Source organism: Macaca nemestrina, chromosome 17 (assembly GCF_043159975.1).
Source record: "Macaca nemestrina isolate mMacNem1 chromosome 17, mMacNem.hap1, whole genome shotgun sequence".
In the NCBI taxonomy this organism is placed as follows: domain Eukaryota; kingdom Metazoa; phylum Chordata; class Mammalia; order Primates; family Cercopithecidae; genus Macaca; species Macaca nemestrina.
Window position 1 is genome coordinate 34,375,371 of NC_092141.1, and position 22,350 is coordinate 34,397,720.

The 22,350-nt window shown below is 37.4% G+C and overlaps 1 protein-coding gene across 2 annotated transcripts in view; it reads left to right on the forward strand.

Annotated features, from left to right (window-relative positions):
* Positions 1 to 22,350, forward strand: part of LOC105476015 (nemo like kinase) — a 152,252-nt gene that overhangs the window by 101,111 nt on the left and 28,791 nt on the right. For both annotated transcript variants that reach the window (XM_011731599.3, XM_011731588.3), the window contains exons 4-5: positions 16,762 to 16,868; positions 19,133 to 19,218. In XM_011731599.3, coding sequence (XP_011729901.1) covers positions 16,762 to 16,868; positions 19,133 to 19,218 — 193 coding nt within the window. The remainder of the gene's footprint in view (positions 1 to 16,761; positions 16,869 to 19,132; positions 19,219 to 22,350) is intronic.

A 22,350-nucleotide genomic window follows, 5' to 3' on the forward strand; every position in this document is an offset into this window, starting at 1 on the left:
TCCTGTCTGCATAACGATTACTTAGGCTTTAGTGTATAGCAAATCCTGAGATTGTTTTAAAGAATTGTTTAAAGTTCAAACTCAACAGCTGGATTTTTTTTCCTCTCTGCTTTGAAGAGAGTCACTATAGTTGGAACAACTTATTCACGCTAGCTCTTTGAAACACCTGTGTTCCAAGTGAAGCCAAAAAAAAAAAAAAAAAAACCTAAAGCTTGAATCTAGTCTTTTCACCTCTCCTCCATTAAAAAATAAATATATCTCTAAAACTTCCCAGCTGGTGGGAATGAAATGCTGTCAGTGCTCCCAACTGTTAGACGGTAATATTGAATAACAACAAAGTCACACTTAATTTGAGCTTCTGAAAAGCCTCATAACCCCATTATCATTCTCCTGAACTGCTTAACCTTCTGGTTAACCTTCTGATTATTAGCCTCTTGACATATTTAATTCAGGTGTGAGAGTTTAGCGAAGCTCATGGGACTGTATTTATTTCATCTTTTTGTCATGTCCCACTGTGTTGACTTTATTTTTTAAGGTTGCTAGACACCAGGAGGCATGTGTTTTGTGGAGACCTAGAGGTTTCAGAAGCCACTAAATGTATCAGACTTGCCATAATTGGAGGAAATGGAGAATCAGTGGGGCTTTTAGGCACTTCATAGACTAGCTGAGTCTCCTGCTATCAACCGAATTTATTTGAGAGCAGTACCTCAGGAAACTTAATAGACTTATAGCACACTAGCACAAATCTGAATTTTAGCCAGTATACAGTTTATGTATGTACTGCTGATATTATTTTGCTCTCTACATATTCTGTGCCTGTCATTATTAAGTATTAATCAAAAATATTGAATTGTATCTTTGGCAGTGGGTTTAAAAATTATATGTTTAATTGATAGTTTACCTCACTTAGAGGTGGCAGGAGAACCAGATGGTAGAAAATAGGATCAGGTTGAAGTGGTGTTTTTTTTCCCAAAGAAAATATGATTTGCATAAGTAAGCAAAGTTTTGGGGTTTTTAATGTGTGCTTTTGTTTTGGGGGGATATGGGGACTTTAATCAGTTATAGGATATTAATATTTTTTGGTAATTAGAGTTAAATATGAAGAATATTAATCTGATAGGTAATATTTATCACCCTGAGCTCAAGACTAAGAAACCCTTCAGGTTATTAACCCTTTACCAAAACCAGGAGTTACGCTGTGTGAAGGTTCTCAGAGGTCTCACAGAAACTAGTACTTTTAATTGTTCCCTCAAGTTCCCATCTGTCAAAAATGTGTCCTGTAGGAAACCTTTCTTGTTCTAAGAAAGGGCTTTTTGTCCTTATATGAATGAATGAGTAAACTCTAAAGGAATGTGCCTGTCATGGACATGTTTTTGATGCCAAAAACCCTGCATGAGACCACATTAATAAAAAGTGAATAAAGTTTTTCTCCTTCTTCAATGGTGATATACTTTTGAGATTACCTAGTCTTTCCTTTTGAGATCACAGTGGCTTAAAGGAGCTTTTTTTTTTTTTTTTTTTTTTTTTTTTTAAAAGACAGAGTCTCACTCTGTCACCCCAGGCTGGAGTTCAGTGGCATGATCTCAGCTCGCTGCAGCCTCTGCCTCCAGGGTTCAAGGGATTCTCTTGCCTCAGCCTCCTAACTGGGATTACAGGTGCCCACAACCACACCTGGCTAATTTTTGTATTTTTTAGTAGAGACAGAGTTTCACCGTGTTGGCCAGCCTGGTCTTGAACTCCTGATCTCAGGTGATCCACCCATCTCAGCCTTCCAAAGTGCTGGGATTACAGGCATGAGCCACTGTACCAGGCCAAAAGGAGCTTTTTTGAGTGGTCACCAATTTCTTTGTTCCTTATATTCTTTTGTTTTTTTCCCTGGAGAGAATGTTGGAAAGAAATAGAGGCACAATCATACATTTTGAAAAAGCCTATGGACTTTGATATTAGGCAGCACTGAGTTCAAATCCTGATTTTTTTCCTCCACTTACTAGCTTTTTGACTTTCAAAAAGTTATTTGATACTCCTCCCTAAGCCTCAGTTTCCTCAATGGTAATGGAGATGATATTCTTACAGAGCTATTTTTAAGGAATAAATGAATTAACATATGTAGAACATTTGGCATACCACCTAGCATGTATTGATGTGTAAAAAAAACTCATTTCCCCTCCTCCCTCATATAATGATGATGATAATGATGATGATGATGATGATGATAGCAGCTACCACCTAATTCATTTTCTGTGTGCCAGGCATTTATATGTGATTCTAAATCCTAGCAGTAACTCTGTGTAGTAGGTGTCCCTGTACCTGTTTTATAAATGCAGAAACAGACTCAGAGAAGTTATTTAACTTGCCTAATGTTATCAGGCTACTAAGTGGCAGAGTCAAGATTCTAACCTTGGTCATTTTGATTCCAAAGTCTACAACAAACACACCACCTCCCACTGCTGAACCTGTTAACTCCTCATTTAAAATCAATTTCCAGGGCTTCTCCCTCTAAAGTAGAATTGTTTTGTTGTTACCTCTTCCTTTAGTTTTCCATTTTTGAAGTTTGCTTTATCTTTTGAAGGACAGAGTACAAGAACAAGGGCTGTGATCTAGTGCCATGTCCACTGCACGCTAGCTAAGACCTTTGATTAATTTCTTTACCTCGCTAAACCTCTTTGCTCATCTATATAATGGGAACCCATAATGGGACTTACTTCTTACAGTAATTAGGAGTAGGTGAGGCAAAATAAATTTAAAGCTGGATGCCTAACACAGAAAATTTCAGTAAATTTAAGCTGTTTTTCAGTCAGACGACTTTGTTCATTTACATTAAAATATTTTTGCACCTTCTTGCCCTCTCCTTGAATTTTACATGTCAGTGTCAGTCTTTTTCCAACCTCTTGACTGTTGCCTTGCGTTCATCCATCTTTTTTCTCTGTCTTGTCATTGAGTTAACATGTTCTCTACACCCACTTAGTACCCAGTCAGTGTTTATTGATGCTAATGATGATGGTTAAACAAAGATGCTGTTGGCACTAGTCCTGCAGGCTCTGAGACTGCCTGAGTAATCATGACTTCCTAAAAACAGAAAAGTACTCAATCATCTTATTTGTAATTGAAGGTCAGAATTTGATGTCAGCATTTGTTTCTGTGGTGACTGTGTAGCTTTTTCTGAAGAATTACCTTTGACAGTTGGGGTAGTCAGTATTTCTGGTGTGAGGCTGATTATCATGCATTCTTAAATTACTTCCTAAAATAGATGCAGCATCGTAGAGGTGGGTTAAACAAATATTGATCATGGTACAGATCTGCTTTAATTGGAGCAAGAGGTCAGGAGAGGCTTATCATTGAGGTGTAGATGGCTGCCAGGCTATAGATTAGTTTCCTGGTCTTCTTGCCCATAATCTTTTTTGCATCAGAGAAAATTGTACAGGCCTATTTTTAATTCTAAGCACCCCTCTTTGTTCTCTCCCTTTTTGATATCTCTAATATGTTCCCATCTAATGTCCTTGATCTTCAGAAGATGTCTCATTTCTTGCTTTTTCTTGCCTCAAATTCTGTCCTCCATGAAAACGTTTTCTTCTCAGCAAACTTTGTGGGAATCTGCTTATTATATTTGGGCACTGTCCACTAACAGTTCAGCTGCTGACACTGGTTGCATTATTCTAAGGAACCAGTTTTTAAGGTTGAATTTGAAACCCATTAATGGTGACAGGCTTCCATAATTTTAATATCCAAGTTTTTTAATAAAAGGAAGGAAATGGAAAAAATATTTTTAAGATAAACTTTTATGCGAATAAAAAGAAGATTGTAACCAAATGCAAATAAATACCTCACTGTGGCATATTTCATTTAGTAGAAAGTAGAAATTGTTATTTTTTACACTATCTAATTATTCCCGAACTTATATTTTTAACTTTTATCTACCATCAAAGTCCTGTCCTATATTTCTAGCAATCTCTAATTTAGACTTTAAAAACAAATCTGTAAAGGGCTACTAGTCCAAGCCCTGTACCCCCCCACCACACACATAAAAGTAGCCAGGAGTTCCTTTTCTTTTGTACACATACATATAAACATTTATACGCATGTATACACTAACTTTTTAGTTCTCATGCACTTAAAAAATAGGGGATATGAAGCTATTTAAGCATATATGATTCATAAGTGCAGGGAAAATGTTTCTTGTATTGTCAAGATTATTTTTATAATTTGACTAAAGAAGGGTAAGAGGTAAAAGACTTGAAGGAAGTAAATACTCAGGAGGTGGAAAGAGACACTGAGATAAAGAGAATGAGGTAGCAAAATTTGCCTCTTGATTTTTTTATCCTTTTTATTTTTAAGTCATTGGCCAAAAGGTTATCATTATTTGTCAGACATTTCTTCACTAGCAGTTTAGACTTATTATGTGGAAATAGCCACATGTTGTTATAAGGATTAAATGAGGTGACCTATGTTAAAAGTGGCATGGTAAGCTCAAAAATACTTTTCAGCAAACAGATAAATCCTCTGCAAATGTGGATTTAAAATGTGGATTTTTTTTTAGCATAACTTGCTATTTGTGTTATGGGGATTCATGAAATAGTTCATATAAACTACTTAAAGAAGTGTCTTGCAAATAGTGAGCACTCAATAAATGTTCATTTTATTTTTATTACTTTTCATGTTGTTTATAAAAAACTTTTTTTTTTTTTTTTTTTTTTTTTTTTTTTTTGAGACAGGGTCTTGCTCTGTCGCCAAGGCTGGAGTGCAGTGGCAATCAGGGCTCACTGCAGCCTCGAACTCCTGAGCTTAAACTTAAAATCCTTTCACCTTAGGCACAAGTAGCTGGGAATACAGGTGCGCACCACCACAGCCAGCTAATTTTTAAATTTTTTTGTAGAGACAAGATCTCTTTATGTTGCCCAGGCTGGTCTCGAACTTCTGACCATAAGCGATCTTCCTGCCTCGGTCTCCCAAAATGCCGGGTTAATAGATATGAGTCGCTGTGCCTGGCTTAAATAAATTGTTAAGGATGAACCATTTTAGGAAACCAAATATGAGTGTATATGTTTTTTATACAGTATAGATAAATTGCCAACTAGTTTGCACATCTGATGCAGTAATTTGTAGGTGCTGAAGAAAGCTTTTTTTTTTGATGGTTTCTCACTTGTTGAAATCTCTTTAGTTATTGGAAATTAGTAATTCTGATTTAGAGATTTATCTCTTTAGAAGAATATATATTTGTTGTGCAACTTTGTTGCTTTTATTCCTGGTGGCTCTATGATGGCAAGTCTGGCTTATTCAATTCGAACCTAAGGAACTTTATGAGATGAATAGCCGTAACAGTGTTGTAATCTTTGAGTGAATTGCAGTTGCTTGTTTAATTGTCTGTCTCCCTTGTTAGGCTGTTGAGTTTCTCAGTGAAAGCAGTGGGCTGTCTTGTACACCACTGCATTTCTAGTATCTAGATTGGCATCTTGTACATGCTGCTATTCAAAATTTGTTGAAGAATGAAGACAGTGACTTCTCATTTGGAAAAAACATGGCAAGGGAGGGAATACCACATTATGTAATACAATATTGATTTTCTGATTTTGCTTGAAGCCTGGTTTTTGCAACATTCAAGTAATGGCAGTCTCATGTATTTCGTTTTCTCTTTTAATAGTAAACAAATAGAAGTAATATAACTTCATGGAAAGGGTCAGACTTCAGAATCATTACAGTCTAGATTTAAATGGAAACTGTAGAGCAGCTTAACCTCTCCCAGCCTCAGTGTGCTTATTTCTTAAATAGAAATACAGCAGCTATAAAGTAGGTGTTATGAAGATTAAATGAGATCACATATGAAGTGGCACATAGTAGCTTCAAATAAACATTAACATCCTTTCTCCTTTTCTTCTCCTCATAGCCCATAATTAAGAATAATTCAACTGTTTTTTGTTTCATAGAAACCTGCATATGGTGGTGATATTTGGTTAAGAAATTGGAATAGCAGACCTGTAAAGGCACGTTTCCATGGGAAACAGCTTGGCGGGAGTGGAGAGAGCACTAGATGAGGAGTCAGGAAACCTGAGCTAGTCTTGGCTTTTTACTGACTGGGAATGTGACCTTGGGTAAAGAATCTAACCTCTCTAGCCCAAGTTTGTGTTTCTTTTAAGTGATATTCTCCAGTGACTAACATGAGAAAGCAGTAAAAAAGCTCGAAATATTATTTTTAAAAATTAACTCTTTAAAACAATACAGAGACATTGTTATTTCTCTTGGGCACCTGAGACATCAGAGCTACCCTCCTCCCCCACCCCCACCAAAACATTTGCATCATTCAGGTTTTTTTTTTTTTTTTTTGAAGCAAATCAGTACATTTGGAATCCATATTTCATGGAGCTACTTAACTAATTGCTGCAATCAGCAGCAATTTGTTTTATAGTAGGGCTGTTCAAATCACTTTGAGGTTGGCATACCATGCAGTGTGTTTTTAACAATCATATTTTTAATGGCATGTTTAAATAGGAGAGGTGGTTAATCTGCTCATATTCTTCTGAAAGCCTTAACTTTGGTCCTATAGTTTATCTTCATCCAATGGTAACTTAAAGGGCCATAGCAAATTCATTGACCCAGTGGGTGCACCAGCTGTTGGAGTGGCTGTCCCATTTAGAAAGACCGGCAGAGGGAAGGAGCACCCTGTTTTCACTCTTGTTTGGAGACCCTCGTTAAATTTCTCAGAAACAATAATCAGATAGATGCTGTTCAAGTTAATGGCACCTCTGAATCCCTGTCAAGAGAGCTTTATTTAATGTGCAGCAGACCTGGAGTGATGCAGGTGCCTTTTCAGGACCTCATTTAATTTAAGCTGCTTTAGTTGGCATGGCAACTAGTTGAGACATCTGGGAGACATTATGCTGGGGATTGAGACTTCAGAGGATTTCTGCTAGAGCAAAGCAAAAACCGTATCATAAGGTGGTGTGTATTGCTTCTGAATTTTTGAAGCTATATTGTTAGAGCTTCAAATTCAGGAATTATTTTCCAAAGAAAATTTTAAAATGTTGGCCTAGTTGTTACATTGTTTTCTATAAAGAAAAACACTGCATTATTCATGGAGTGAAAAATGTATTTCCCCTAAGAATTTACTTTGCTAAACTAAAGCTTGACAAAACGTATTCTCTGCAAAGTGGCTGTTTTAATCACTTTATAAAAATCCTATATTTAAAATTTTCCAGTCTTTTATGTTTAAAAGATACTAAAGAAAGGGAAAGCATTTCTGCACAAGGGTAAATGGGAAATGGTAGAGGTAGACAGGAGCTCTATGTATTTTGCCCTGAACTTTCCAGTTAATTAAAGTTAATTAACCTGCCCCTATTCTTTTTTAACCCAACCTGTCATCTTCTCAAGAAGCAGAGATATAAAAGTAGCATTATTTTAAACTCTCCTTTCTTAAATATTATAATAGATCATAGAAGGTTGAATGAAAGGTTTTTGAAGTTCATGGATCCTGAAGATAGTGACATAGTGATGTAGTCATTTGTGCTTAGCAGAAGGCCTGCTAGTTTATATTTTGTGAGAAATTATGCATGTGTGTATGTGGTCTTAGTATGAAGGAATTGACTTACCATTTGAAATCATGCTCTATGTTCATTTTGAATACCTTTTCAGTTTTTTGATATCTGGTAATACTTTGCTCAGTGTTGAATCATATGAAAGTGTTATTGTTGGTCAAAAATAGTTCAGTTTGTCCATTCAAATCCAGCAGGTATAGGGTGAGCAACACCCTGACCTGATAGGTTTCATAATGCTAGATGAAATGTCAGATTTCTTTTTCTGAAATGAGTACTTAGTTATAAAATATCTGCTTAGAACAGTACTCCCTCCAGTCAGTTTTCCATTTTCTCCTTTCTTTGAAAATGTAGTCACTGTTAGAAGAAAGCATATGACATTATTTCATGCTTATTCTCTGTTTTTGGCTTTTGTATCAGTTTGTTTCATTTATAAATTTATAAGTCAAAGCAAGATTTTCCAAGTGCCAGCACTGTGATTTCAACCTGATAAACTTGAAAATTAAGATGTTTTCTCTCCGCTGCTTGCGAGCTTACCAACTGTCACTACTAACAGTAAGGATTCTGGCATCACAACTTGGCTGCCAATTTTGAAGATATGTGAAGTAGAATAGAATATAATCTGTTCTTCACATCCATGGAAGAACTCTTCAATCCTGGCAAAAGCAAAAAAAAAAAAAGTCAATAAATTCAGCAGATCTGACTGACGTCCCATACACATAAATGCTTTATACTTTTTTTTTTGAGACAGGGACTCACTCTGTCACCCAGGTGGGAGTGCAGTGGTGCAATCATGGCTCACCGCAGCGTTGACCTCCTAGGCTCAAGTGATCCTCCCACCTCAGCCTCCCTAGTAGCCGGGACTACAGATGCATGCCACCATGCCCAGCTAACTTTATTTTTTTTATAGAGACAGGATGTCATTAAGATGCCCAGGCAGGTCTTGAACTGCTGAGCTTAAGTAATCCTTCTGCCTTGACCTCCCAAAATGTTGGGATTACAGGCATGAGCCACCATGCCTGGCCATTGGTACTTCAGGATTATTATTTTTTTTTTTTTTCCCGTATAAGAGCTCAAGTTTCGGCCAGGCCCGGTGGCTCACACCTGTAATCCCAGCACTTTGAGAGGCCGAGGCAGGCAGATCACCTGAGGTCAGGAGTTCAATACCAGCCTGACCAACATGGAGAAACCCTATCTCTACTAAAAATATAAAGAATAGCCGGGCATGGTGGCACATGCCTGTAATCCCAGCTACTCAGGAGGCTGAGGCAGGAGAATAGCTTGAACCTGGGAGGTGGAGGTTGTGGTGAGCCGAGATCATGCCATTGCGCTCCAGCCTGGGCAACAAGAGTGAAATTCCGCCTCAAGAAAAAAAAAGCTCAAGTTGATAACTGTCTTAGTCCATCCATTCTGCTATAATAAAATGCCGTAAACTGAGTGGTTTATAAACAACACTAATTTATTTCTGACAGTTCTGGAGGCTGGGAAGTCCAAAATCACAGTACTGGCAGATTTGGTGTCTGCTGAGGGCCCATTTCCTAGTTGACAGTCTTTAACTATAACCTAACATTGTGGAAAGGACTGACAAACTCCATTAGGCCTCTTTTTATAGAGAGGCTCTCCCCTCATGACCTAATCACCTCCCAAAGGTCCCACCTCTTAATCACATCTTCTTGGGGGTTAGCATTTCACCCTATGAATTTTTGGGAAGACACAGATACTCAGAACATAACAAAACACTTAATACAGGGATGGCAATTGTGAAATTTTTGTTTTTGTTTTGTTGTTTGGGTTTTTTCTGTGTAATGGTCCTTTGTTTCCTCTCCCTTGAGAATTCTGGAACCAGTGCAACTCAGGAATATTGGGACTTCTGATTAAGACTTAAAGGTGCAAGCAGCAGTTTTTTTATATCACCATCCTGTGACTTCCTAGTGGAAAAGAAATTTTCAGTACATACTAGCAGGTTAATATCCTTACTATGAGAAGCAGTATTACAAAAAAATTATCACCCCTGTAGAAAATTGAGCAAAGGACAGAAACAGTTTGCTCTCTTGCTTTTCCTTTTTTTTTTTTTTTCTGTCTTTCATGGTCACACATATGTGTGGCCAATAAACATGTAAAGAGTTTTCAACCTTAAAACACAGTGGATAGAACATAAATCTTTACTACCATTCCTTCCTGTAGTCCCCTTAAATTTCACTAAAGGGTTAAAAATTCAGACTAGAAAAGGCAGAAATCTAAGGTGGCAGTAATGAGAACCCAGAAGCAGGTTGGTTCTTGCTACAGAATGTCAGAAAGTCTCAGGAATTAGAGGCATCAATTATCTCAGAAAGTGGGGATACAGGTGGGCCTAAACATCGGATTGGTTGCAAGACTGTTTTAGAAGTAGTAAGATGCTCAGATCTTCCCCCACCCTGCTGGAGACTAAAAGTTTATTCCCTGGACACCCACTAACATAGAATTCTGGCAGCCTGACCTATTCATCCTAAGAAGGAAGATTGGAGAACTCTTCTGAATAAATGCTTGACCCAGGAAGGAGGATCTATATATAATTGAGGGTTCCTCATGAAATAATACCTTAAAGCTCTAAGCACTCCCACAGAGCTACATAATAGTGAAACAATAATATTGCAAACATCCAGTGGCAGGAGATGACTTAACTCCTGACATATTACGTAAAATGGAGTACTATTTAAGCATGTAAAATGATATAAAAGAATATATATAATATCATGGAGTTTACAGTATTTTAAAACTTTTTTAAAGTATATATAATATCCTCAGATCCACATAAAATTCTATGTATAGGATGTTTATCTCAAGGTTATTTAAAATAGTTAAAAATAGGCCAGTCTCAGTGGCTCACACCTGTAATCCCAGCACTTTGGGATACTGAGGTGGGCAGATCACTTGAGGTCAGGAGTTAAAAACCAGCCTGGCCAACATGACGAAACCCCATCTCTACTAAAAATACAAAAATTAGTCGGGCACAGTGGTGTGCGCTTCTAATGCTAGCTACTCGGGAGGCTGAGGCACGAGGATCGCTTGAACCTGGGACATGGAGGCTGCAGAATTCTGAGCCGAGATCACGGCACTCCACTCCAGCCTGGGTGACAGAGCAAGACTCCATCTCAAAAAATAAAATAGTAAAAAGTAAAATTAGAAACAGCTTTTTAACAATGATCCCTTGGTTAAATGAATTATGATATATCCACACGTTAGAACACTATGCAGTCATTAAAATTCTGCATTATTAGACCATTGAATGCGATAAGCAAGGGATTCCTTTGCTTGTTTTGTGTCTAGATCCTTACATTTTATTAAAAGAACAGGCAACAGAAAAGTTAAAAAGTCATTAAAAAGTCAGGAAACAACAAATGCTGGAGAGGATGTGGAGAAATAGGAATGCTTTTACACTGTTGGTGGGAGTATAAATTAGTTCAACCATTATGGAAGACAGTGTGGCGATTCCTCAAGGATCTAGTACTAGAAATACCATTTGACCCAGCGATCCCATTACTGGTTATATACCCAAAGGATTATAAATCATGCTGCTATAAAGGCATATGCACACACATGTTTATTGTGGCACTTTTGCTATTCACAATAGCAAAAGACTTGGAACCACTGGATTAAGAAAATGTGGCACATATACACCACGGAATATTATGCAGCCATAAAAAAGGATGAGTTCATGTCCTTTGCAGGGACATGGATGAAACTGGAAACCATCATTCTCAGCAAACTGTCACAAGGACAGAAAACCAAACACAGCATATTCTCACTCATAGGTGGGAATTGAACAATGAGAACACTTGCACACAGGGCAGGGAACATCACACCCCAGGGCCTGTCAAGGGGTGGGGGGCTGGGGGTGGGATAGCATTAGAAGAAATACGTAATGTAAATGACGATTTGATAGGTGCAGCAAACCAACATGGCTCATGTATATGTAACCTGCACATTGTGCACATGTACCCTAGAACTTAAAGTATTAAAAAAAAGAACAATGTATATAATACCAGTTTTATTTTAAATATACATGCATGTACTCATGCACATTATTTTCATCAAAATGTTATAGTTCACCCAAAGAGGTAGAATTCTGGATATTTTTAATATTCTTGCTTTTTAAATATATTTTACATTTTCTACAATGAAGTTTAAGAATACTATTATGGAAATTTTCAAAATATATAAAAATATATACAAAATATGCAAAAATATATACAAAAATATGAGAGGTAGTAGTATGTAAGTATATAACTTATGTACCTCATGCTCAGCTTTAACAATATTTAATCATTTTGCCAATCTCATTTCCTCTATTCCTTTTTATTGAGGGGAAGGGAAAGGAGGGCTGGAGTATTTTAAAGTAGATAACCAAACATCACATTATCCCACCTATAAATACTTAAATGTGAATTTCTAACAGATAAGTATCTTGAAAACCCATTATGCCATTATCACACCTAATAAAATTAGCTAATTCCTTAATATCTGTTCTCTGCCTCAAGAGTCACTTTTTGAATAAGGATCTAACAAAGTTCACATGTATGTATGGTTATTATGTCTCTTGAGTCTCTTATCCCAAACATTTCTGCCTGCCCTTCACCCCATAACACACATTTTTTTTGTGGCAGTGAGAGGGGGATGGTCATTGATTTGTTAGATAATTTTTTCCTGAAGAGTGGTCCACATTGTGTGTTTAGCAGATTGCTTCTTCTTAATGTCTTGTTTTTTAATTCCACATATTTCTAGTTAACTGGTCATTAGAGCTAGATGATTGATTACATTCAAATTAAGTTTTTTGGGGCATGAATACTTCTAGACAGTGTTGTGCATATCACAAACATAATATTCTTGTTCCACATTAAATTATGCTAAGATTGAGTGGTGGATTGAAGTGATGTCAGTCTCACACTCATCCTTTTCAAGTGATTTTACCAGCCATTGATGGTGCCTACCTCCAGAGATTGCAAAACCGTGATTTTTTTCCTAATTCTATAATTGTTTCTGCATTTATTAGTTGAAATTATTCTATAAAGAACGCAATGAACATTTAGTATATTTTGTGATAGTTGTGGGGGTTTTTGTTTTTTTTGAGACAGGGTCTCACTCTGTTACCCAGGCTGGAGTGCAGTGGCAAGATCAGGGCTCCCTGCAACCCCTGCCTCCCGGGCTCAAGTGATCCTCCCACCTCAGCCTGCTGAGTAGCTGGAACTACAGGCACCAGCCACAATGCTCATCTATTTCTTAAAAAAAAATTTTTTTTTTTAAGACAAAGTCTTGCTCTGTCACCCAGGCTGGAGTGCAGTGGCACGATCTCAGCTCACTGCAACCTCTGCCTCCTGTGTTAAAGTGGTTCTCCTGCCTCAGCCTCCAAGTAACTGGGACTATAGGTACCCGCCACCACATCAAGCTAGTTTTTGTATTTTTAGTAGAGAGACGGTTTCACCATGTTGGCCAGGCTGGTCTCAAACTCCTGACTTCAAGTGATCCACTTGCCTCAGCCTCCCAAAGTGCTGGGATTACAGGCGTGAGCCACCGCACCTGACCTATTTCTTGAATTTTTTATAGAGATGGGATTTCTCCATGTTGCCCAGGCTGGTCTCGAGCTCCTGGGCTCAAGCAGTCCACCCTCCTGGGCTCGCCAAAGTGCTGGGGTTACAGGCATGAGCCACCCACCTGGCCTACTTTATTAGAGTTTTTTAAAATGTTACTTTAAAGAATAAGAAAAGAAGATAAATCCAAAATTGCGTAGAACCATTGAAACAATGTTAGACATGATCAGATCTAAAAGCTTCACTACTATGTAACCATAGGCAGGTTGTCTTCTGTTAATGTCAGTTTCTTTATCTAAATTTAGGGTACCACTACATACCTTGTAGAGTAACTGTGAAAATTAGATGAGATTATATATTTAAAATACTTAGTAGAGTACCTAGTACCTAACAGGCACTCAATATACATTAATTCATCAAATATTTATAGGGACCTACTATGTGCAGACACTATTCGAAGAGTTTGGGATAGATTTGTGAACAAAGACAAAAACCCTTGCCTTCATGGTGCAGGCTTGGCAATACAGACAGAATAAACATAAGGAAATTATAGGATAATAACTACTAAGGGAAGAAGAAAAAGTAAAGCTGTGCAAGGGGATAGCAAGTAGACAGGGAGTACAGGTTGTTACACAAACCTAGATGGTCTAGCCTATTACACACCTAAGCTGTGTGGTATAACCTATTGCTCCTAGGCTACAAACCTGTACAAGTGTACAACCTGTTACCGTACTGAATACTGTAGGCAGTTTTAACACAATAAGTATTTATATATCTAAACGTATCTGAACATAGAAAAGGTACAGTAAAAATATGATATAAAAGATAAAAATGGTACACCTGTATAGGGCACTTAACTGGAAATTGCTCTGGGTGTCAGTGAGTGGTGAGTGAATCTGAAAGCCTAAAACATTACTGTGCATTACTATAGACTTTATAAACTCTGTGCTGTTAAGCTACACTAAATTTATTTTTTTCCTCCTCCCCCCCCAAGTTTCTTTTTTAATGTTTCTTTAATATAAATTAACCCTAGCTTACTGTAACTTTTTTACTTTCTAAACTTTTTAATTTTGTTAAATATTTTACTCTTTTGTATTAACACTTAGCTTAAAACACAGGGACATTGTACAGCTATATAAAAATATTTTTTTTCTTTTTATTTATTTATTTTTCTCACTCTGTTGCCTAGGCTGGATTGCAGTGGTGCAGTCATGGCTCACTGCAACCTTGACCTCCCAGGGTCAGGTAATCCTTCCACGTCAATGTCCTCAGTAACTGCTGGGACTACAGGCGCAAGCCACCACACCTGGCTAAATTTTTTGTAGAGTTGAGGTCTGAGTTGCTTTTTCACTTTTTAAAATAAGACACAAACATATACATTAGCCTAAGCCTACACAGGGTTAGTCACCAAGACACCCCTAGGCAATACAATAGGACTTTTCAGCACCGTTACAATCTATGGGACCACCTTTATACATGTGGTCTACCATCAACCAAACATCATTATACAACACCTGACTGTAGTGTCAGAGTGGTTGAGGTAGGCCTCATTTGAAAGATAAAATTGGAGCAAAACCACAAAGGACGTGAAAGAGTTAACAAATAGATGTCAGGAAGTACAGTCTGTGAAGAGGGAATAGCTAAGGCCTAAGGTTGGAGTGTGTCTAGTATGTTCAGAGAATATCCAGGAAGAAAACAATAGAAGAGGTCAGAGAAGTAAGAAGGCCAAATGATTTATGGCCTGTGAGACCATTTTAAAGACTGGCGTTTGCTCTTAAATGAAATGGAAAGCTTTTGCAGAGAAAATGACATAATTTGGCCTTCATCCTATAAGATCATTCTGTGACATGCATCCAGTTTTGGATGAATTGATGGATGGAAAGAGCAATAGATAGATGTGTGACAAAGCAAATATAGCAAAATATGCAGTGTAGATTCTAGGTGTTAAGTGTGTATATGGGTCATCTCTGTGTAATTTTTTGTGTGTTTGAAAATTTTTTAAGAAAAATAGTTTGAATAAAAACATTAAAAACTGTAACCCTGATGTCATTATTTAACTCTTCATCATTTTATAGAATAATTTTAACATGTCACTGAAAACTGTCCTATAAGTGAATCCTACATGCCAAATATCATTTTCTCATTAACTTTCATTACGAAGTAGAATATATTTCTTTGGAAAGAATCTGGATGATAAAACCTAAGACTAAAATATCTTAGAATGTCTAATAAAGCCTTAAAAATTATATTTTCTATATAATAAAGTAAATTTCAGTATATAGGCAAAATAAAAAATATAATAGTAAAAAAAAAAATTATCCTGGCTGCTGTGTTTTAGAAATATAGCAGTCTTGGGCCAGAGTAGTAGCAGTGGATATAAGAAGTGGCGTTAATTCTGGCTAAATTTTGAAGGATTTTCTGAAAATTGGAGGTATAGTGAAAGAGAAAGGGCGAGTCAAGGATAACTCCTTGATGTGGTTTGTGGTGCAAGCAACTAAGAAAGATTTGGACAGTTTTGGACTTGTTAGTTTGAAATGTCAATTAGGTATCCAGGGGAAATAATAGGCAGTTTGATATACAAGTCTGCACTTAAGGAAAGAAGATTAACTAGAGAGAGAAATTTAGGAGTCATCAGCATGGATATTATTTGAAGACATGGGACTGGATCCAAGTATCCATGAGTATGGATAGGGAAGAGGACTGAGGACCAGCAGCCATGGGGCATTTCAACGTACAGTGGTTGAAGAAAAAAGGAGACTAAAGCAATTTGGAAAAAATGTCTCGAGGAGGAGGGAGTTTTCAATTGCTTTTGTCAAAGGCTGTTATCATTTCTCCTCCCTGTTCCCAAGTTATCCCCTTTCCTACTTGTTTTTGCTAAAACATTAAATTAGAAATTGCCTTAAGAAAACTTAATACTTTATAAGATTTACCATACTTTTGCTTCTCTAATGTATCTAACACTCATGTGCTTCACAAGAGTCTTGGATTCCATATCTCCATGGCTCTCCAGGCTCCAGCCTTTAATCATCTGCCACGTGTCCATTGAGCAAAACCCTAGACATACAACAGAGTACAACGTATAGGAAGCTTGAAATCTACTGGTGGTAGTGGGGAGGGGTGTTTCATAAATACATACAAAGTTAAATAATAAAAGAACTAAATTACTAAGATTGTGGAGAGACTTAACTAATTACTTTACATGTGTTTAGGAATACCATATTTTATAATGAAACAAGCCACGGCCCTTGGATAGGTCGTGATCTTTTCCATTGGTGTCATGGTGGTCTAAGATGAGATCACCAATCCCCATTTGTTTGGATTCAGAGGACATTCCTGTAACATGTCTAAGTAGAACTCAAGACTGTTTGGTCGTCATACTTTTCCTGGCCTGGCTGTTATTTAAAATGTTTACCTTTGGTTTTGTCTTTTATAATGCTGATTATAAGGAAATCATTTGGTCGTTTACTCCTGCTGACTTTTAAACATGTAAGTTCTTTTGATTTTAGTAGTGTTTTATCTTGTGAGGGCTGGAATTCTCACCTATGTCATGCTGTCTAGAAGCTTTCTTTGCCCATTTTTCCAGCCTTGAGAATGGAAGTTATTTTTTGGATCTGGTCACCACTTTGAGGGGGTAGGGGACTGAATTCGTTGAACTCTCCTTAACTTAAAACTTCAAGATATGTTGTCACAGAATTGATGCAGAGTGACCTACATAAAATTATCGTCTCTCCTCAACCACTCAGCTCAGATCATGTCAAAGTTTTTCTTTATCAGATTTTGCGAGGTAAGATTTCTTTATGAAGAAAAAGGTGCTGTCACACTGTAAATGAAATGTTTTGCTTCTCATTTAGACTTTAATCTGACCTTCCAAGGTTTTCTTCTTCTCTAAAGACTTTTTTCTTTTGACAAAGCATATTTTATAATTTCTATATTTAATGTTAATGAAGAAGCTTTTTAGGGTTGCCAAATATTTCTTGTTTTCAGTAATGAAAGAGAAAGCCCTGTCAAATTCATTAGGCAGTTGAGTGGGCTAATCTAGGTGAATAAGCAGGATGGTTTGTCACAAGTTCACAAAACAGCCTTTAGTTTTCAACGGAATAGGAATATGTGTCATCAGACGACTCAGGCGAAAAGTGACTATATCCCCTATGGATGACGTCCGTCCTGCAAGCCAACAGTAGGTGGGCCTGTCTGAGTATTGGCTGGCATACCTGAAGCCAACTCCAGAGAAACAAAATGACCCTTAAAACCAAAGTAGATTGGGAAGACCAATAAACAGAGCCAGCTAAATAACTCTAGACTGGCTCATTAAAGAGCACGTACTTGACTGAGAAAGGATTTGGGCCAACATTATTGACACTTCTGGCCATCAAGTATGTCCATGAGAATTTTGCCTAAAACAGCTTTCTTACCTAGTAAGTAAAATACTTCCCCCCACACCCGCCCCAGAATTCATAGAATTAAGAGATTCTTTATAGCGATTGAAAAATAAATGCCAAAAGGATGAAAATACATAAGCTTTTTTTTTTTTTTTTTTTCCCCAGACAGAGTCTCACTGTGTCACCCAGGCTGGAGTGCAGTGGCACAATCTCGGCTCACTGTAAGCTTTGCCTCCCAGGTTCACGCCATTCTTCTGCCTCAGCCTCCCAAGTAGCTGGGACTACAGACGCCTGCCACCATGCCCAGCTAGTTTTTTTGTATTTTCAGTAGAGATGGGGTTTCACCATATTAGCCAGGATGGTCTTGATCTCCTGAGCTCGTGATCCGCTTGCCTTAGCCTCCCAAAGGGCTGGGATTACAGACGTGAGCCACTGCACCTGGCCACATAAGCAATATTAAAACTAAAAAGCTCACCTCCAGGCCAGGCATGGTGATTCATGCCTGTAATCACAGCACTTTGGGATGCTGAGGCAGGCAGATCATCTGAGGTCAGAAATTCAAGACCAGCCTGGCCAACATGGCAAAACTATACTCTACTTTAAACAAATACGAAACTTAGCCGGGCATGGTGGCGCTCGCCTGTAGTCTCAGCTACTTGGGAGGCTGAGGCAGGAGAATCAAGTGAACCTGGGAGATGGAGGCTGCAGGGAGCCGAGATCGTGTCACTGTACTCCAGCCTGAGCGACACAGTGAGACTCCGTCTCAAAAAAACTAAAAATGTTCACCTCCAATAGATTTGTTCATATTCTGTGGTAGGGGGAAATGGGGAAGATATTGGCTCTTTTTGTACTTGTGAAAAATGTGATTTGCTACATTTTATCCAAAAAAGACTCAGCCCATTAGCCGGATATGGTGGTACATGCCCATAGTTCCCGCTTCTCAGGAGCCTGAGGTGGGAGCATGGCTTGAGCCAGGAAAGTTGAGGTTTCAGTGAGCTGTGATCATACCACCATACTCCTGCCTAGGTTACAGAGTAAGACCCTGTCTCAAATAAAAAAAAAAAAAGAAAAGGAAAAACGCACACAAAAAGGACTCAACGTTGAGGCTGGGACCTTTAGCAGTACTGAATGAAGGCACTGGTCTTCTAAGATGTCAGAAATATTTTTAAAGTGGTTCATTACCCTCCTGATTCTGAGTGGTAAAGAATACTACTGACAGTGTGGGCAAGTTCCTGAATTTTGTCTTACCAGTGAAACACTTGTCCTGGGAAAGGCTCCATGTGGGTTAACGGAAACTGTTTTGTTGGAGAAGGCTCCGAGTTGCAGGTTAAGAGTATCAATAACAGCAGTCCAATAGCCACACTGACTAGCAATCTAAGGTTATTAATATGGTCTTAACTCGAGTGCCTAAGAAGCTTATCTGTATTTAAACCTACATAATTGTTGAAATTATAGACATTATCTCTACACTTTGCAAACCTTTGGTGACATTTTTACTCTAGCAAAATTATGGTATTTTGAGGTGAGACTAGCTTTTAATAATGTTCGTTATGCAGTTATTTAGGGAACAATTTTAAATCCTCTACTGTTTTCTTCCAAGGTTTTTAAAAAATTATTGGTTGAGTAAAAGGAATTAAATATCTGCAATTAAATCTGTTTGCTATTTCAGGTTTGAAATATCTCCATTCAGCTGGCATTTTACATCGAGACATTAAGCCAGGGAATCTCCTTGTGAACAGCAACTGTGTTCTAAAGGTAGCTTTTCAGTTTATTTAAATACCTGGGAAAAATCAAAATGTCAAGGCAGGTTAAAGAACAACATATTTTTGTGAAAGAAATAAGTTCATTTCCATTACTTTACCAAAAGTTAACCCAGTTTTCTCCATATCACTACTCATAGCCATAGTAATAATTTGTAGTCCTGCCTCATGTTCTTTTCATGATAGTTTGCCTATGTTTTAGAAACTCTGAAATTGGAATTACAGTGTAGCTAGAAAGAATAGAGAAGGTGACTCCTTTACAGATTGTTCCATTATTAAAAGAAGCACATATCAGAAGAAATATTAGAACAGCAAGCATCTGTTTATATAAGAGAATGAAGTGTGACTTTTAGGAAGACCATCTACATTTTTACACAGCTAACATTTCTATATGCTGTTTGACCAAGGTAGCAAAGTCAGAAGTAGAAACATATTTAAAAGTGATAGTGCTGGCCAGACACGGTGGCTCATGCCTTATAATTCCAGCATTTTGGGAGGCTGAGGCGGGCAGATTGCTTGAGCCCGGCAGTTCAAGACCAGCCTAGGCAAACAAAACCCCATCTCAATAAAAAATACAAAAATTAGCCAGGTATAGTCGTGCATGCCTGTAGTCCCAGCTACTCAGAAGGTTGAGACAGGAGGATCGCCTGAGCCCAGAGCATCAAGGCTGCAGTGAATTGTGATCACACCACTGCACTCCAGCCTAGGTGACAGAGTGAGACCCTGTCTCCAAAAAAAAAAAAAGAAGTGAAAATGCCAAACCAGAAAAGGGTAATAGGCACCTATTCAATGTATTTCCATAATGTATAGTAGCCAATTCTTAATTATTCCTCTGAAGAGGAATTGGTTACAGAATTATATTTAGTAGTTCCAAAATTTCAAGTCATCAGTTTCAGTTTTACTTCTCTTCCCTAGTACAGCCATTGTCTTTCATTTAAAAAGGGGCTTGCAAATAGCAAAGTCCACATATTTGTATTTCCCTACCTCTAATACAGATGTGTATTGGCAGAACTCTTGAATAGAGAGAGGTCCACTATATTTTTCCTCATAATAGAAATTGGAAATAAGGGCCTTTAACTGCTATATTTGAGAAGAAAAATAAGTTTTTAAAATGTTACCCACTTTAAAAATAATCAAGACTATCATTATTACTTAGGTTGCTGGTGGTTAAACTAAGTAATAAAACCAAATGTATAAATAAAATTCATTTTTTATTTTAAATGATATCTCTGAACTGTAGGTCAGTTCTGTTGAAAAGCTGGTGGATGATACTGCTTATGAATGAAAGTTCTCCCTTCGTTATAGCCTTGAAGAGCCTTCACCCTTATTTTAGCTCTAGAAAGACGAAAACCTATTTTTCATATTTTCCCTAAAAACAGCTGATGTTGTAATTCAGTCTTTTGTTTCCACAGAGAAGTTAATTGCCCCCAAAATCTGAAGTATTTCTTCTATAGGTTATTGAGTTTTTCCTGCCACCTTTTCACTTTTTAAAGAGAACTTGCAACTTATCCCCATAATTGTTTTATTTTAAAAAAAAATTCTAAACCTTAAAGTTAGAAATTTTTTTGTCCTATTCATACCTAATCAATCTTATGACCGTTTAAGCCAATTTCTTCTTCTTTTGGTTTTTGATTGGAAGACTTCACACAGGATTTTGTGCAGGACCTGTCGTGTTTGATGCCATTAACTGCTTGAAGTTCATTTTCCAAATTGTCTGTTATGGTTTTATAACGTTGGACTGTATGAATGGGCAACTAAAGGAAAATGCCATTCATGAATACACAACACACAAATCAGAACAAACCAATTTTGCTCCACTCCTTTGACTCATCTTACAGGCCTACTTTTAAAAAGCCAGAATAGAGTGCTAGACTACAGACGCTAGTTCTTTCTTCTCAAACATACAAATACATTGAAGATCATTATAACAAAATCGTTTTTAAAAATCGGTATCCTTCCATATTGTGAATGTGTTTTGTTTCCTATTAAGCACAAGATGGATAATTTTGCTGGAATTTTTTTAGTTATCTGATCATGTTAGCTTCCTATTTTGGACTCAGGTTGTCTTCCAGATAAGTTACTAAAAATGACAAATCATACTGATGTTTTTAATAAGGGATTTGCTTTATAACAGAAATCATTTTTTGTTGGATGGGTGGTTGGTTGGTTTTTTTCATATACGAGAAAAAATTGTGTTCTTTCCTTTTGTCGGTTTAGTTTTTTAAAATACCCTCAAGAGTCATGGCCAAGTAATAGAGTTTTAAAAATATTATATGTTATTTTGGCCGGGTGCAGTGGCTCACGCCTGTAATCCCAACACTGGAAGGCTGAGGTGGGCGGATTACATGAGGCCAGGAATTTGAGACAAGCCTGGCCAACATGGCAAAAACCTGTCTCTACTAAAAATATAAAAATTAGCCAGGCGTGGTGGCACGTGCCTCTAGTCCCAGCTGCTCAGGAGGCTGAGGCACGAGAATCGCTTGAACCTGAGAGGCAGAGGTTGCAGTGAGCCGAGATCGTGTCAGTGCACTTCAGTCTGGATGACAGAGTGAGACTGTCTCAAAAAAATATGTATATGTTGTTTGAACATATTTGATGAACTTGGGCTTTTGTTGTTATGTTATATGGTTTATCTGTATAGTATGGAAAATTTTCCTGCATTCTTAAGTTGTTAAGATGGTGGCTTCATACTGACTCATTCCTATATACACATCTGAATTCATTTGATGTAACCAGACATAGTAGATTCAAATCAGAAAGAGGGGATTGCCAAAAATTGGGGAGTAAATTTTGTTTTCTTTAGAACGGAGTTTTCAGATTTTCTTTTTAAGCTGCCAGAACTCTTTTTCAAATGAAATCTTATATGGGGACTTCAATTTAGAAAACAGATTTAAAATCATATTTTATCACTTGCAATATTGTGACTTGTAAAGTTAATCAGTGAGAACACTGGAGTTTAGATGGCCATTACTATCTGATCTCATCCTCAGTGCTCCTAGTTGTTGTGTTTTGATTGCCCCATATCAAGAAAATTTTAATTCCTAAAGATAAGCAGTAGTTGTTGGTGGTGGCACTGCTGCTGTTTATTAATAGCTCACCTTGTAACCCTCAGCATACTTTTCAGTTG